The sequence below is a fragment of the Sus scrofa genome, chromosome 14 (assembly GCF_000003025.6).
Source record: "Sus scrofa isolate TJ Tabasco breed Duroc chromosome 14, Sscrofa11.1, whole genome shotgun sequence".
Lineage (NCBI taxonomy): Eukaryota > Metazoa > Chordata > Mammalia > Artiodactyla > Suidae > Sus > Sus scrofa.
In genome coordinates, this window is record NC_010456.5 from 32,201,612 (window position 1) to 32,219,581 (window position 17,970).

The following is a 17,970-nucleotide window of genomic DNA, read 5'->3' on the forward strand; positions in this document are numbered from 1 at the left end:
CTTTTGAAGGCAGAAGCCTGTGATACTCGCCCCTCGTGGGGTGGGATTAGCTCTTCTCTCTGAAGATGGGGATAAAATTGGCCCCACCTGGTTTTTGGCGGGTAGTTTGGCAGCTGGTTACAGGAAGCCTGAGAAATGTATGTGTTACTGAGCCAGGGTGTCTCTTTGCGATGCGCAACAAGCCAAAGAGCGTCGCGGTGGTTTGCTGCTGAGAAGGGCAATTTGCAAGGCAGCCAAGCGAGGAGAACAAATCTCTCAAATCCACCGCCCGGAAAGCAAGGGGCTCGTGTATTTATGGGATAAAGAATAAAGCAGGGTGATCTGAGGCATGCAGAGTGTGGGGAAAGAGGATTGGAAAGTAATGGAATGGTCCTCTGCACAGGTGCAGCTAAGCTCTAGTCCAGAGGTCAGGGAGGGAGGCTGCCACGTGCCCAGTTGAAGAGTGGGTGGTTGCATCAGGGTTAACCAGCTCAGCTGGAACTAGGCACAGACAACACCAAGTTCTTGGAAAAAACTCAGGCGAACATCTTTTTAGGCTATGAGTTGCTTGGATGACAAGCAAGTCTTTGGTAGCAGTAATTTAAACAGGATGAGTGAAGGCAGGTTTCAGGTGAAATGGGTTTGACTAATGGTCCTCCACTGTTTTCAAGGAGCACTTTGCGCCTGTAATCTCACTTGCAGGAATTAGTCCTTCAAAGGAAAACTTATTCACGAGTCGAAGATGGAAGTAGGAAGGTGGTTGAGCTGGAAATGACTGAAATGTTCACCCCTTTTGGTTAGAGATTGGTTAAATAAGTTATAGTTTACCCATGCATGTTATGGAATACTATACAGCCACTGAAAAGAAGGCAATGGGCCAACATGAACATATATATATATATATATATATATATATGGCATTTAGCAGCCAGGGATACTGCTAAAAATCCTGCAGTAAATAGGACAGCCCTTCACAACCCTGATGTATGAGAGAGAAAAGGAAGGAGGAGGATGAAGAAGAGGAGGAAGGGAAGGAAGACGGTGTCTTGATTATATATAGGAAAACAAAGGATATATAGGCTGAGCTGCAGTGGTTATTTCTGGGTACTGGTTTGTAGAGAACTTTGCATTTCTAAGTGATAGAATTCTGTATTGCTTAGAGTTTTCGTTTATAACAGCCTTGCATGACTTTAGAAATTAGAGGAAAAAAATGTTTTTTTGGAGTTTCCTGGTGGCACAGCGAGTTAAGGATCTGGTGTCACTGCTGTGGCTCAGGTCTCTTCTATGGTTCAGGTTCAGTCTCTGGCCCAGGAACTTCTTCATGCTATAGGTGTGGCCAAAAAAAAAGTGAATTTTTAAAAGCTACTTCACTTCTCTGAGCAGGATTTCAAGTGTGCAGGTGTGCCAGGGACAGAGGGAGGGCACTGCCAACATTTGTGTATGCACAGGTGCACACATATCTCCTGTTGGATTTATTCAAGGCAACCGAAACTTAGCAGGAATGAAAGCTGGGCCTTGTGTCAGCCACCTTAGCACAACTTTTCTCAGCCCTTTGAGCTCCTAAAGAGGAGGGAGGCAGGGCACAGCTATTGGTAACACTGTCCTTATGAGGTCAGGAATCTACAGATGATGTCTTTACTTCTGTTCAGGTGGATGTTGATAAACATTGGGTTCTCTTAGCGCACTAGCCCCTGTGGCTTGTATATGTGAATTAGAATAGGCACCTCCTCTGGGAAGATTAATTAGGAAAAGGGGCCCCTGCTGGGTAGACATGGCTTGGCAGTCAAGTGGGAGTGTGGCTTTCAGCCTTGTTTCTACCAGGTGTCTTTGTGCAGTCTACATCCTGAACAACTGCACATGGTGGCCCTGTCTCTTGATATTAAACCAAACTCACCTTCACATCTTCATGTGGGAAAAAAAAAAAGCAGTTATTGTCTGAGCATCCCTGAGCAGCACACCTCTGCTTGTCCCCCCCACCAACTTTGAGAATGTTCACACTCCAGCCCCCAGCACTGTGGAGGAGACACCCAGCCAGGCCTGGACATCCTTGAACGGGGTGGAGAGGCACTGTCTGTGGGAAGGAAGCCCACCCCCTGCTGTGCTGGGTTTGATTTCCAAACTCCTCATGTGAGTCCTGTCTTTGGCACAGTGGACCAGCCCCTGGACCACAGCAGCCTTCGGCAGCTGGTGCTCAGCCATTACACGGCGAGAGAGTATCGAAATAGGGATTTACAACTGGACGGCACATCTGAAAAGGGGGAAGATCTGAGGTCCAAGAAGAAGTTAATGGTCTGAGGGAGATGTGGCCACGTTTGTACCATAACCGGAGAGAGTAAATGTTTTTTTCCATAACCCCAGTGCCTCGTCATACTCATTTCTAAGAGACTGGGGTGCTGGAGGGGGCACAGGGCAGAGGGGCAGGAGGGACAAGTCCCAAAGTCAGTGGAGGGGGCAGGAATGGTGTGAGGTCACCATGGCTCCCGTGGGAGTCACAATATTGATCTTCATGCCCTAGAACCACGTCGGGTACAGCAGATACTCACAGGTGGGAATGGGGAGCCCCGGAGGCCCTGCGTCTATATTCGCGTGTGTGTTTCATGGATGAATGTGTCACTATAGAGCTGTGTCCAGGGTGTCTTGCCCTGAAACACAAACTCTGCCTGAGTGCCCTGGGCCAGGGCCTATCCCAGCCTGGTTGTGTCTCTGTGGGAGCCCCAGGTCACAGGTTCTGGATGTGAGGGACGTGGGTCATTGCAGGGTGAGGATCATAACGGGTCATTTGGGTGGGGGGGGCTCAGATTGCCGTTGGGTTTGAAAGGGGCCCGATTTCCCAGCAGCCCAGGGTGATGTCATTGGTTGCACTGATGGAGTTGATTTCCGTGCTCCTGCAGAGGTTCCGTTGTTATTCTTGAGCCTTGAAGACTTGCTTCAGTTCTGGCTCCTCCAGTTACCTGGACCCCCTCATTCCCTCTTGGGTGACCCCAGCTGCCACTCCCACTGCCAGGTTCAACTCTTTGTTTCCATCGCATCAGTCGCTTTAGCTGTGTCCTGGGTTCTTGGGATTCTCTTGAAATCTTAGAGCCTGATGTCCATTTCGCTTTCTCCCTAAAAGGCATCTGGATTTTCCTTTGGGAAATGGCCCCTCCCACCCTCAGACCACGTGGTTTGGGAGGAGCGGATTTCAACCCCAGTATGAGGGTTAATCACATGACCAAGTCTGCCAGTCAGAGCACTGCATCTGTTTCAGGGTTGGTTCAAGTATCTCACAGGCCCTGTTCTGGGATTTGTGTGGAGCTGGGAGAGAGGGGTGCCCTCTTTCCACTAGGATTGCCAAGAACTACCAGTAAACCATTCTGCCACCACTCATAGTAGGGCAACATGAAAGAAAGGAGAGCAGTAGAGAGGCCTTCTCAAGTTCCGATGATACTGTTCGAGCTCCTAAATACAGCTATTCCTGAAGCCCTTGGATTTCTCAGTTGTGTGAACCTGTTGGTCTCCTAAGTTGGGATTCTTACAGCCAAAGTAGACCTCAGTGTTTCAGTAATGACTTTGGTCCCTCGAAATTAAGCATCAACTCACACCTAGGTCTCATTCCTAGACCCCAGGCAGGGTCAGAAATCAGTATCTATGTGTGTCTCTGTCCCTCCCCCAGTTGGCCAGGAGAGAAATACAGACAACTTCTGTTTGATCTAAAAATAGAAATTAACCTCTTACAATTAATGGATGTGATCTTTTGGCTAAATGAGCCATATTCTTGTCAAGCATGTGAGGTCTCATCATGGGGTCTTTCTAATTATGGCTATGGGAGAAACTACCCAGTGGCATCCGAAAGGGACGGATGTCATGGAAGCTAGGCTCTACCAATGCTTGAACTCTGTTGGAAGAAAGGGCTGTGGTCTTCTAGTTAATTTTCTTTATTTCTTTTTACGGCTGCATCTCCAGCATATGGAAGTTCCTGGGCCAAGGGTTGAATCGGAGCTGCAGCTGCCAGCCTACACCACAGCTGCAGCAATGCTGGATCCAAGCCACACCTGCAACTTACACTGCAGCTGTGGCAATGCTAGATCCTTAACCCACTGAGTGAGGCCAGGGATTGAACCTGCATCCTCATAGAGATAATGTTGGGTTCTTAACCTGCTGAGCCACAACGGAACTCCTGTGGTCCTCTAGTTAGCATTCTAGTAAAATGTGGCCCTTGCTGAAAAAAAGTAGTCCTGAGGGGTTGTGAAAGTCTTGTTCTAAATAGTCACTAAGACTCAATAATAATGACAGCAGGGCCATCACTAGCTGATACACTGCCTTCATGGAAAGTAGCAAAGGGTCTTCCTTAGGCTCTTCTGTCAGAGAAACACCATAAACAAATACTTGACCTCCTGTTTATTTGAACATGGTCGTTGGACGGACTTGCATCTGCAGGCCATGTAGCCATGTGGTATCTACAAGGTACCCAGGCTGCAAAGAAGATGAAGGTTGATAAATGAGGCAGCCACATGGCTAACAGGCCAGGGGCAGGGATGGTGGTGCTGCTGAGCAAAGTGAGAGGAGGGCAGGGACACCCCTACCCACTCACCCAAAGGCAAGCCCAGGGTCGGGCAGCAAGCCCCTCCCTTAGTCCTTCTCTTCTCCGTGGGTGATGATGTGCACCAGGTTCTTATAGTCCAAGTTGCCGGTCACGTCGGGGGGGAAGGCAGCGAACATCTGTTCAATCTGCAACGAACCAGAAAGACGTGTGAGGACAAGGAGAGGGGCAGCGGGGAGGAGGGCTGTGCAGGGCTGCCGGAGTGGAGAGGCAGCTGGGGGCCTGGAGGATGTGGAGCATGATGGGCATCCCCTTCCATGCCCTTCTGCTTTCTGGCCCTTCCTCGCTCTTCCACAGGTGCCAATCCCAAGGGCTGTCCTGCAGGGATGTTCTTGGGAACCCAGCTGGTGATGGAGAAAGCAGGGATCGCATTCATGTGCAAAGGGGTGGACAGGTGATATAGGGGATCAAGTTGGGCCTGCTGGGGACTGTGGCTAAATGGAGACACAGTCCGTCTACAGAGGTGGCAACTGCTCATTTGGCCAGCCAAATGAGGCCCCATGGACAAGGAGGTCAGACTCTTTGAGGAAGTTGATTCTTTGATGGAAATGAGAAATCTAAATTGTTTTAAAACATGTAATTTTCACATTTAAAAAGTATTGGCTAGTTATTTTTTAAGTCTTGGGGGTTAATAATAGTGAATGTGATATTGCCCTTATCATGTGTCAGACTTTATATATGTGAACTCATTTAATATTCACAGTGTACTATGAGGTTGATTCTATTACTGTCCCCACTTTACAGAGGAGGGAATTGAGGCACAGTGAGGTTAAGAAGTTTGTCCAAAGTCCAAAGCTGGTGGGAGTTGAAAGACAAGCTCTTTAAACTCCTTGAGTTTTGACGGGGGGGGGGGGAATCTACATAAATTTTTTAGTAAGATGTGTAACTTGGATGGAATCAGGCCTGAGAAGCTACCAGGGCTATTTTAAATAGACTCGTTAAGGGTCATTAATAATGTTGACAAGACAGTTGCTTGTTCAGACAGGCCCTTCGGTGAAATAGCAAAAGTGCCCCTTCATCTAAGGTGTGTTACTGCCACCTGCCAAAACAAGTCATATAGTTGGATTTTTAAAAATTATAACAAGACAGTTTACTGCCATCTGCTGGAAAACCATTGCAACAAGTGAGTGCTCTATGGTATATGTTATTAACAGCATCGAGGAGGATTGTGCAGTACACAACCTGTGCAGCAGTATGTGGTGACCCCACATGTCACCCTTACTCCATCAGGAAATTGATGCTCTAACCAGTCTCCATGTATTATGAAGAAGGCAGCACTTGGAGTCAGACAGACCTAGGTTTGAATCCGGGCCCCACATTTCCCATTAGTGTCCTTTTATGTAAGTGACTTTATTTCCCTGGGCCTCAGTTTCCCCATCTATAAAATGACCATAATACCACTCTCTACTTCACAGGGTGATTGGGAGAATGAAATGAGTAACCAGTAAACAAGAATAGATTCTCTCTCAGTGTGGGGTCAGGGTGTATCTACATAGGAGAGAGGGAGCCCCTGGAAGGGTGAGGGCAGAAGCTGGGGTACAGAGAGTGTCCGAAGGGCCCTGTTACCTCCTCCTTGGAAAACCTCTCCGCCTGCGTGGTCAGCATCTCCTTTACACTGCAGAGAGAGAAAAGGAGGTATTGCCACTGGGTGTGTGGAGGAGGGTTGGGGGAGAAGCAAGGAACTCCCACCTCCTCCCCCACAGATCCTACTCACTAATCAGCCCTGAGCACCCCTTTGCCTTCAGGGTCAAACACTTTGAACGCGTTAAGGATGGTCTCCTCAGGGTCTGCCCCTGAAACAGAAAATAGTGTTGAAATGTGCCGTGGTGGGTAGCTGGAAACCTCTGGGAAGGAAGAAAGACTCTGCCTCCTTCTGAGCACTGAGCCTTGGTGTTTGAAAAAGTGGGCTGAGAATCCAGTTATTTCTGAGCACACCCCAGGTCAGGCATGGATCTAGACTTGGAAAGACTGGGATTCGAATCCTAACTCCAGCATTTGTTCGCTGTGTGGCTGAGGCAGGTGACTTTCCACCTCTGAGCCGCAGTTCCTCATCTGTAGACTGGGATAAGAATAGAGCCTGCCTCCTAGATGCTGTTAAAAAAGGTAATGCGTATAAAGTGCTTAGCTTGAGGTATGGATCAGCGTATGCCTTGGAGCACTGTTAACTGCCATTTTTATTCTTTTTTCTCCTCAATGTTACTCTGCCTTTATCTGCCAACTCCTATATGTTCCCTTGTACTTGAATTCATGGCCAAAGATGAAGACACATAAAGACAGAGATGCACATATGTACATGTGAACTTACCCTTAAGTTTCTCCCCAAACATCGTTAGGAACACAGTAAAGTTAATTGGACCTGGAGCTTCCTTGATCATTTCATCAATTTCCTCATTTTTCACGTTCACACGCCCTAGGGCAGGAAACACACACTCAGCAGTTCTGAGCTGAGACAGAAACAGCTGTCAGGACCCTGGCATTTGCCCTTGTAATTCTACTTCAAGGAATCTTGTCTAGGAATAACCAGAGATGGAGTGGATTGGGCGAAAGATTCACATGAGAAGATGTTCTCAAAAGTGTTATTTATAATAGCCAGACAACTGGAAACAACTCAAAGAGGGTTTAGTTATTTTTAAAACAGTGCCTTCTTAGAACCTGGAACATTTTATTCAGATATTTTAATATTTTACTCAAATGGGAAGTGCCCATATTATAAACTAGCCCTGCTCACTTGGAGGTGGGAGAAACAGATCAAAATTTCAAATTATACCTGCTCTAACCCACATAGTCTTGGAGAGTCTGATATGCCTGCTCTAGCCACTGCCACCAGGCCATATAGTACCTTTGTGGAAACTAGAAAAAGCCACCCCTTCTTAAGAGAATTTCTGGGTGTTTTGTTTGTTTTTGTCTTCTTAGGGCTGTACCCAAGGCATATGGAGGTTCCCAGGTTAGGGGTCGAATCAGAGCTACAGCTGCCAGCCTACACCACAGCCACAGCAACACCAGATCCGAGCCGCGTCTGGGAACTACATCACAGCTCATGGCAATGCTGGATCCTTAACCCACTGAGGGATCCTTAACGCAGGGATCGAACCCACGTCCTCATGGATGCTAGTCGGGTTCATTAACCGCTAAGCCATGACGGGAAGTCTGAGAATTTATGTTTTAAATGTAAAAATCTACAGTGGCTACAGGTATGAATGGTACTTGCTATAAGCGCACACTACACAACCTGCACAGTTGCTGTTCATGGCCCTGAGTTTTGGGGCTCGGGGTGGAGGAGGATTAGTGGTGGCAGGTTGGACACTTATATTTTGAAGCAGGTCCATGTACTCCTGCTCACCATACTGAGATGTTAAATTTCAAAAGCTGAATCCAAAATAGAATGACTCCAGTTATTAAACATGTGCATGCATGTGCATGCCCATGCACACACAATATGCTTAGGAAAAAACCTGGAGGCTGAGATGTTAACAGTGGAATGTGGTCTAATGGTCATTGTTGTTTCCTCCTTTATACTTTTATGAATTTTCCAAGTTTTGTATTATGAACTGCCATTGCATTCCAAAGCCACACCAAAAATTATTTTACAAGAAAAATAAAAGGTATGCAAAGATACTCAAAGACTAAATACTTCTTTCTTATTCTCTAAAATGTGTCTTGTTCTCTAAAATTTGTCGAGACCAGTCGTGGCTGAGCTGTTTCTTTGGAAAATGACAAGCTCTGGACCTTTTTGATGATCCTACCTCCCAGCCCACAGGAGCATGGGATACGGAGACCCTCCTGCAGGCGTGGAGGGGGTGACTTACCAAGAGCAGCAAAGGTGTCCCTCAGATCATTCTTGTCTATGAAGCCATCCCTGTTCTGGTCCATGATGGTGAAGGCCTGTGAAGGGGGTTGGTGGTTGGCTAGTCAGCCCAGGAGAAATTGGGGGAAAGTGTGCCAAAGGGCTTGGGGAAGTGGGATCCTGGGTTTTTCAAGGAGCATCAAAGGACACTAGATCAAGAATCAAAGATTTGAAACAGGCTGGCAGTTCCTCAAAATGTTAGGCCCGGAGTTATCATAGGATACAGCAATTCCACTGCTCAGCATACACCCAAGAGATATGAGAATGTACATCCTTATAAACACCTGTGCATGAGTGTCCACAGCAGCACTATTCACAATAGCCCCAAACTGGAAACCACCCACAAACCCATCAACCGAGGAATGGATGGACAAAATGTGGTCTATCCATGCAGTGGAATATTCAGCAATAAAAAGAAGCAATTTCTGGAGTTTCCTGGTGGCTCCGTGGATTAAGGATCTGGTGCTGTCACTGCTGTGGCACAGGTATGATCCCTGAGCCAGGAACTTCCGCATGCTGCAGGTGGGGCCAAAAAAAATTAAAAAAATAAATAAATTACGACATATGCCACAACATGGGCAAACCTGGAAACAGGATGCATAGTGAAAGATGAAAGAAGCCATACGCAAAAGGCCACATACTATATGGTTCCATTTCTGTGTAATGTCCAGAATAGGCAAATCCACAGAGACCGAAATAGATCAGTGGTTGACAGGGGCTGGGAAGGGGGAAATGGGAAGTGACTGCTAATGGGTATGAGGTTTCTTTTGGGGGCGATGAAAGGGTTCTAAAATTAGATGGTGGTGATGGTTGCAAAATTCTGTGGCTATATTAAACAACCACTGAATTGTTTACTTAGTTTAAAAAGGTGAGTACCTGGTATGTGAATTATATCTATATAAAGCTGTTATTGAAAAAAAGACAAGTTAAAACTGGAGTCTCATTTGCCCCTTAGCTCCCAAGCCCACGTTATCTGTAAACTTTCCCAGCTGGCTCCGGGTGGGTGGGGGGTGGGGCTCCAAGAACTTTGTAAATGCCCAGGTATTTTGCAAATGACGTGTCTTGTCTGAGTTTTTGAATTCTTTTTGCAGCTGGTTTCTGAAAGTATGTGCACCCCCAGTGGCTGATTTCATTCCAAAGGTTGGGACATCGAGGGAGAAGGGAGGGCGTAGTCTTCTCCCCAGAAGGGGACTATTTCAAGTTTAGATATGACATTTCATCCCAGGAATTCCTCTTTCCCTGGCAGCCTATGGGACGTGGTGTTCTGTGATCTGAATGAGACAATAGGGACAAGTCTGCCTGGCCTGTTGGAAGCCCCCGATGGTTTCCCCTTTGGTGTAAAACCCAGTGGCCCCTTCAAGCAGAGCTTCAGCCTAGTGTCCTCTAAAGGTCCCAGTGAGAGCCTTGATGACTCAGAGCGAGCTGTCAGGTCTGCTGGAAAATTAACACACAGTATATCTTTCTGAGCCTGCAGGCAGTGGCTTAATTTTGCCTAATTGGTCTTTAGGTTTGCTTACTTAGGCACACCCCTATACACTGTGATACGGTTGCAGACCTGGATAGCATTCAGCAATTGAGGACTGCAAAACTGAAAATTTAAGATACTCTCAGACATCTCTTAGATTGGCAAAAATAATATTGTAGACATTAATACGCAGTGTTGGTGGGAGACATAGGGAGAACGGCACTTTCTCCTCTCTGACTGATGGGTGTCAAATGAGCTCAGCATTTCTGAAGGGCAATTTGAACCAGTGGTACTTGGTTTTGGTTTCTTTTTTAAGAAGTTCTTTTGCTCCAGCTATTCTGCTTTTAGGAATTTACCCCAAGGAAATAACCAGAGGAACAAGCAAAAATATTGTTTACACTGGTAAAACATACTAAAGGTAACATCCAGCCGTGGGAAGGAGTTTCAATAAATGATGGAAAATATTGGTTGCTGAGTTGCTCAAAGCAGAATAGCAGGTACCAATTAGCGTGCACAGAAGGTGGTTGCTTTGTTTGACAAAAATGTACATATATAACAAAAATGACTGGAAGGGTCTATACCAGAACAGTAACTGAGTCTCTCGGGGTCGTAGACTTGTAGGTCAGGTCATTTTTTGTGCATTTCTGAAATTCTTTCCTGTATCTTCAACAAGACACATGCTTTACTTTGATGATCAACAAAAGTTAATTTACACACGTTCAGACTTTGTATTTTTGGGGGAGGATAAAGACAACCTGAGAGGTCTTTGCAGGGAATATGGAAAAAAGGAAAGGCTCTTTCTAGCGCGCGGCAATCTCCATCCCAGCAGCACCCACCTCCTTAAATTCCTGAATCTGGGTCTGTTCAAACATGGAGAACACGTTGGAATTGGCTCCATCTGCTCTCTTCTTGGCTTTCTTAGGTGACTAGGGGGTAGAAAAGCATCGATTAAAAAAAAAATCAGAGTCTGGTAATTAGAAAACTAGGTCAGGTTCCATCTCTGGGTGAGCCTCAGCTGCTCATCTGTGAAATGGGGGTCTGGTGCCCACATTCATCTCAAAATGGTGATGCTGGAAATAGAAAAGGACATCGACTAAGGTTTTGCAAAAACATCCCGGTTCTGGTGGATCATAAAAGACAGCAGCTCTTGCAGCAGCTCCTTTGCAAACTAGGGGAGGTGGAGGTGTGTTTCTGGGAATGGAGGCTGTGCTTTCGGATCAGCCCCAGCAGGACCCAGCTGCTCATGTTCTGACACATTTCACAAAAAGTTCAGTAACGCACAGAAGGAAAATTGATTGGAGAGTGGAGAGAAAGTCAGGCTCACTAAACCATGAGGAATGCGAGATGAAATGACACTTTTTCAGGGTGTTAAAACCCAACTGCTCTGTCCGCCTCAATTTTCCCTTGATCCAAATGGCAGCAAAATTTCCTCTGTAAATGTTCTGCCCTTGCACCATGCAAAGAGAGCAGTGCGAGTTAACATTTCCCCACCCACTTCTGACTTTAGTCACAGCAAACGCTTGAACACTGCATATGTTATTGCATTTAGTCCTCATAACTGCTCTGTCAAGTAGATGCTATTATTACCATCGCCATTTTACAGGGGAGGCAGCTGAGGCTCAGAGAGGTTGGGTCCTTTACTCAAGGTTACACAGTGACAGGCAGAACTGAAGTTGAACTTGGGCAGACAGACTCCAGTCTGTGCCCCTAGCCATGATCCTCCACTGACCCCGATGTGGGGGCTTCCTGCTTCAGGAGGGGGACACCTAACCCAACGACACAGGACGAAAGGTTTTACATGTGCAAGTTCAAAAGGTGAAAACAAAAAGATTCTTTTCCCCAGCTGCCTGAACAAGAGAAAAGAATTACAATTTGATCCTTAAAAGCGTTCAATCCCATTTTGCAAGCCCTGGGAGTTATTGATTCCTCGAGAGGTCAGTAGACAAGCCATAAAAAAGCCAACTCTCTTATTTTGTTTTTGCGAGTCCCCAGGAGCTGCTGTTATTTGTGGCTTATGGGGGGCATTGATTGGGGTTCCTCTGTGTGCACACAGCGAGCAGTGCTTTTTCCACCCGGGTCTGGGGCCCCAGAAAGCCGCCTTCCTCCCCCGCCCCTTTGGTCTTCAGCTTGTGGGTGGTGCCCCGTCTTTACCACCCAGCATCACTGGCTTCCAGGAGCCCTGGCTACTCACCATGGTGGAAAGGACACAGCGCTACTCCCCGAGAAGAATCCCACAGGCAGCCCGGCTCTCTTCAGCCCAGGAACAATAAATACTCCCCCCCAAGTTTAAAAATAAACCCATGACCACTTTTGGCAGTAGTAGGTGAGGCAGACACCACCTAGGGCCCCCCCACCCCATGCCGTTCTTCTGAAGTAAGGGCAGCTCACTCGCCACCGGGTGACACGTGAGACCCAGAAAGGCATTCAAGGTTAAAGAGCCAGGCGGCTGGTTCAAGGGGAGAGATGCTGCAGGCTTTCCGCGGTGCTGGGGCAGTCAGCACTTGTGCTTGTCAATTTGGAGAAAGAAAATGGCGAGAAGAGACTATTAGGCTCCTCTAACGTCTTCAGGCACAGGTCCCACCTCGGGGCCTTTGCACCTGCAGTTTCCTCTCTCAGATGCCTGCGAGGTCCCCTCTCTCACCTCCTTCAGCTCTTGGCTCAAATGTCACCTTCTCAGTGAGACCTCCCCACCACCCTATTTAAAATAGCCACTCAGCCCTGCCCTGAAGAGCCCTTTCTCTGCTTTTTCTTTCCTTTTTTTTTTTTTGCTTTTTATGGCTGTGCCTGCAGCAAGTGGAAGTTCCCAGGCTAGGGGTGGAATCAGAGCTGCAGCCGCCGGTCTCTGCAACGGCCACAGCAATGCCAGATCCCATCAACATCTATGACCCATGCTGCAGCTTGCAGCAACGCTGGATCCTTAACCCACTGAGTGAGGCCAGGGATCTAGCCCACATCCTCGTGGATACTAGTCAGGTTCTTAACCCACTGAGCCACAGTGGGAACTCCTGTCTGCTTTTTCTCCCCATCATTTCCCACTTCCTAGCACACCGTGCAATTCACTTCTTCTGTTCAGTGTCAGTGGACAGTGAGCTCAGGAGGGTCTATCCTCTTTATTCTCCTCACCACTCTCTCCTGGATTCCTAGCTCATGACTGGCCCACAGCAGCTGTTCAATGAATATTTGTTAATTGAAGAAATAAAGGCTCTCACTTACCAAGCACCCGCCACGTGCCAGGCACTGTGTACATGTCTCATGGTCATGTTGAAATTTCTAACCCCGCTGTGTGGTGGAGACCACCTTATCTCCGCTGTCCTCATTTCACAGATGAGGAGACTGAGGCTAAAGGCTAAGTGAGCTGCCAGGGATCAGGCAGTGATGAGGCTGGAAGTGGATCTGGAGTCTCTTTGCTTCCAGAGTCCAGGCTCTTAAAGGGCCTTGGAAAGGCATCTTCTCTCTCAGAATGGTTTTCCTCTGCTGCCCTCCCAGGCAGCCTGGGGATCCAGGGAGTGAGAAGTCAGAGCTTGGCATCAGATCGTGGCCTTGTTTGGTGGCTATGGGTGACAGGATCCAGAGTTCTTGTCTCTAAGAAGCAGAGCATTTTTCCGCCAGTTGTCCCGGTGGTGTGGCCACAGGGCCGACGGCTGAGCCAGCATTCACCCCTTTGTGGAGCTCCACTGGGTGCCAGGCTCGGGGCTAGTGTGGGGTAACAAACTCCTTGCCCTCGTGACAAGGGGTAGATGGAAAAAAATAAACAAATGCACAACCCAGATAATTGAAGGTAGTAACAGATATTACAGAGGAATGAAATGGGTGTGGGGGTGCCAGGCAGGAGCTGCCCCCCCCCCCAGGCTGGGGTGGGACCCTCTCTGAGCAGAGAGGTGCCCCTGCCCTCAGGGACAAGGAGAGCCTCAGAGGAGGATCAACTAGGAATCTTTGAGGAGCCGAGGGACCATGAGACTGGAGCTGAGTGAAGGGGCTGAGGGCTTACAGAGAGGCGGGCGTAAGGTGAGGCCAGCAAAGCGGGTAGGTCACGTGATGTGGCCCTGGGATTTCATTCCAGAAGCAAGGAGCTGCCTCACTTCCCTCACTGGCTGCCAGCACCAGGGACATTCTGATTTGGAAGCGGGGCCAGCAAGCACCACCCCGGAATGAGATCCTATCAACCAAATCAATCCACAAATCTGTACTCAGTTGCTCTGCTGTGCTGAAACCTTCATGAATGTTGCTGGAGAAATTGGAAGCTCTTTGGCTCCCAGGAATGAACGAAGTAGTTAATAAGCAAGTAACAGACTTTGCTTTCCTTGCCAAGGGCCTGAGTGGGGATTGTTAGAAGATTTTCATTCGACCTTAGATGGTTTGAGGCAATGAAGTGGAGTGATTTAAGCCCTCAGGCTGGGAAGTCAGACAAAATTGCATTTGAAGTGGGCTCTATGTGACGTTGGGCAGTGACTTCACCTCTCTGAGCACATAAAGTAGGAATGATAAGACCTTCCTTGGGGTTCTCTTGTGGCACAGCAGGTTGAAGATCCAGTGTTGTACACTGCAGCGGCTTGAGTACTGCTGTGGTGTGTGTTCGATCCCTGGCCTGGGAGCTTCCATATACCACGGGCGCTGCCAAAAAAAAAAAAAAAAAATCTTCCTTAATGAGATTTTCCAGAGGGTGAGTGGTGATCAAGCCTAACCAGGTCCTGAGTAAACAGCAGCCATCACTCACTTCCTTTCTCACTTGAAAAAAAAACTTCAGTTTTGGGGGTATAAACCCAAGAATCATTTATTGCTGTGACCAAAAAAAAAGGTGTGGGGTTTTTCCTCTCTCCAGTCACACATGGGTTAGAATTATCCAGGAGGCTCTTCTAAAAAGGTCTTTCTTTATTTGTTTATTTTTTTGCTTTTTAGGGCCACACCTGCAGCATATGGAGGTTTCCAGGCTAGGGTCTAATCGGAGCTATGGCTGTCAGCCTTGCCACAGTGACAGCCACAACCATGCCAGATCCAAGCCTTGTCTGCGACCTACACCACAACTCACGGCAACGCCAGATCTGTAACCCACTGAGCAAGGCCAGGGATAGAACCTGCAACCTCATGTTTCCTAGTCAGATTCGTTTTCACTGTGCCACAATGGGAACTCCTAACAGGATCTTTAATACCATGCATTGTCCTGCATGTGCACAGACACAGGTACACACCCACTTGAGTGGGCACATGCACCCCTCCCCATGTGCACACACACACATGCCCACACAAGTGCACAGACAAAAACACACCTGTGAACTTGTGCACATACACAAAGGCACATAATACACACACACTCGTGCACACTCATATGCACACAGATCAAAAAGAGTTTTTCTGTCCAAGGTTTTCTGAGAACACCAGAGCAAATATTTCCCCAGCTAATAGGCACACCATGGATTTTCGTTAAAACACTTGTGCGAGCAGTCAGAGCTATAAATAGCCAAGCAAAAAGATTGTTGCAGCCATCAAGGGTGTGCAGAATGCGTGGTGGGGGTAGGAAGTCCCTGGTTTGGGGTTGGCTCAGGCCCTCCAGGGGCAGGTGGTGCCCCTAAGGACATACATACAGCCCCCCCCCGCTCTGTGAACAGGTCTTGTTCCCTTGGGCCTTTAGGAGGAGGTGCTGGGGGAAGAGTTCTGGCTCTAAAGCTGGAGGAGTGGTCTCAGTTTCCTCATCTGGACAATGGAGACTGTTAAGAGTACACAGATCCTCATAAGCTTGTCTGGAAGATGAAGAGAGATTATGTGTATCAGAGGAATTAGGGGAACATGGCACTCTGAGTAGGACCTGGAGCTGCCTGGCTGCCAGAACCTGGGCCCACAGGTTGGGTTAGACCTTGCTAACTGGAGACCCAGATACCCCTCTCTTGCCAGTGAGTTGGGTCACCACTGGGGAGTCCCCCAGAGCCCTGGGACAAGGCCCTGGGACTGGCGGTCTGGGAAGACTTGGGCTTTGGGTCTGTGTAGACATTCAGAGGTACGAACCAGCATCAGCCTCATGAGTGCATGGGGAGGGAGCTTTGTGGATGGGCTGAGGCCTCTCTGTCCTCGAGGCTGGCGTGGCTAAGGCATCTTGCCTATAAATGCAGTCCCACAAGCCTGAGATCTTCCTCCTCCTGGTGGGATTCCCATAGGTAAGAAGTATCTGACAACCAGCCCTAAGTTCCAGCGAGCCAAAGAGAAAAGTAACTGCCCACTTAGGGTTCTCAGAAGCCAGAGAACATTGGGCTGAACCATCAGAAAACAAATCTAGGGTATTAGTTTCTTATTGCAGCTATAAAAATAGTACCATAAATTTGGTGGCTTAAAACAGCACCAAACAGTGTATTAATCTCACAGTTCTGGAGGTCGGAAATCAAAAACACAGGGCTCATTCCTTCTGGAGGGTCTAGGGGAAAACTCATTCCTTGCCCTTTCCAGCTTCTAGCGCCTGCCCCTACTCCTTGGCTTGTGGCCACATTGCTCCAGTCTCTGACTTCAGTCTTTCTGATCCTCTTGCCTCCTTTCCATCTTCTGAGGACCCCTGTGATTCCATTGACCCAGTGGGATAATCCAGGATAATCTCCCCACATTCTTTTTTTTTTTTTTAGGGCCGCACCCAAGGCATATGGAGGTTCTCAGGCTAGGGGTTGAATTGGAGCTGGAGCTGCAGCTGCTGGCCTACAGCCACAGCAGCTCGGGATCTAAGCCACGTCTGGGACCTATACCACAGCTCATGACAGTGTCGGATCCTTAAGCCACTGAGTGAGGCCAGGGATTGAACCTGTGTCCTCATGGATACTAGTAAGATTTGTTTCCACTGAGCCACGATAGGAACTCCCACCTTCAGATTCTTAATTGCATCTGCAAAATCCCCTTTGCCATGTAAGGTAGCATATTCACAGGTTCTGAGGATTAGGCTGTGGACCTTCTTTGGGAAGATTTTACACTGCCTCCCACATCTAGGAAGCACAGGAGGAAACAGACCAACAGCTCAGTACTATTAATTGCCATAATAAAACTTAAGTGTATTAAAATTCATGGAACTGTACATGAGAAAAAGGGTCAATTTTATTGAATGGTAATTTTAAAAATTACCTATTGACAATTTTAAAAGAAGGTGTGAGGAAAGGGGAAAACATGTAAATAGTGCTGATAGATGTACACTGTACACTATTTTTAAGCAAGAATGATTTTGACCCCAATTTCAAAAGATGTGAATTACTTAAATATTAATATGTGCCCCCCCCCCATTCAGGGTCATGTTCTTAGGGCCTGATGTATGGCAGTAGAACTTCATTCAGCTCAGGGGAGAGGCACGCATACTAAGCTTCAATCGGAGAACAGTAGGAATTTATGTTCAGTTGTCTCTGACACAGGAACAGTCTAGTTTGAGAATGTAGCAATGGGTTAATGGGATGATTTTTTAAAGCTCACGTATTGGCTTCCTACATAAAACAAAAACTAAAACAAGCAAACAGAGAAATGCCAGTGAAACTCAAAAATGACTTCCTGAAGCTTGAAGACTTGATCTCTGAACTAAAAACTTGAGATGAACTGACGACAAGGCTGGTCCCTGTTGCAGTGCACATGGTGGCCCGAAAGGTGAGGTACAGGGGGTGTCTTGGAGGGAAATAAGGAAGAGATGCAAATCACGAACATTCCAAAAGGAGGGGCTGAAAATAGGCAAGTAATACAAGATTTTCTTCAGCTGAGGAGAGAAGGGAACCTATAGGTTGAAAGGGCTCCCAGGCTCCATGCTGGATGGATGAGGCAAAAACACACACCTAGGTATGTCCTGGCAAAATTCATAAGCTCCCAAGAGTGAGAGGAAGTCTGACATATTTCCAGGCAGAAAGGACACAGCTGCCATGGAGATAATCTGACTGGCCTCAAACTTTTCTTTGGCAACATTGGAAGCAAGGAGCCAGAGAACAGGGGGCTGTAGACCCAGGCCCCCAGGAATTGGTCACCTGCCAGATGGAGGACAGGGGAAATACTTGCTTTTGATTCTCCTCTAGATGACCTTGTGTGGCTACTCTGGGAAAAACCAAGGTGTGAGTCCAGGCCAGCTGGGTGATCTCAGACAGGTTTTTTTCCCCTTCTCTGAGC

At 47.6% G+C, this 17,970-nt stretch overlaps 2 protein-coding genes across 8 annotated transcripts in view; one reads left to right on the top strand and one right to left on the bottom strand.

Moving 5' to 3' along the window:
* Positions 1–17,970, top strand: part of CCDC63 (coiled-coil domain containing 63) — a 160,608-nt gene that overhangs the window by 61,289 nt on the left and 81,349 nt on the right. The window contains exon 13 of one of the 6 annotated variants that reach the window (XM_021072529.1): positions 2,129–3,956. The exons of the other annotated variants lie outside the window; for them this stretch is intronic. Within the exon in view, the coding sequence (XP_020928188.1) occupies positions 2,129–2,274 (146 nt within the window). The 3' untranslated portion in view covers positions 2,275–3,956. Of the gene's footprint in view, positions 1–2,128; positions 3,957–17,970 lie in introns of those variants that run through there. 6 annotated transcript variants of the gene reach the window in all.
* MYL2 (myosin light chain 2) lies at positions 4,342–12,237 on the bottom strand. 2 transcript variants are annotated; one of them, XM_005670649.3, is made up of 8 exons: positions 12,059–12,237; positions 10,704–10,793; positions 8,365–8,440; positions 6,864–6,968; positions 6,273–6,351; positions 6,125–6,173; positions 4,550–4,686; positions 4,342–4,431 (listed from the first exon to the last, which is right to left on the bottom strand). In XM_005670649.3, the coding sequence occupies exons 1-7, from the start codon at positions 12,059–12,061 to the stop codon at positions 4,588–4,590; spliced, it is 501 nt and encodes a 166-aa protein (XP_005670706.1). In that variant the 5' UTR covers positions 12,062–12,237; the 3' UTR covers positions 4,342–4,431; positions 4,550–4,587.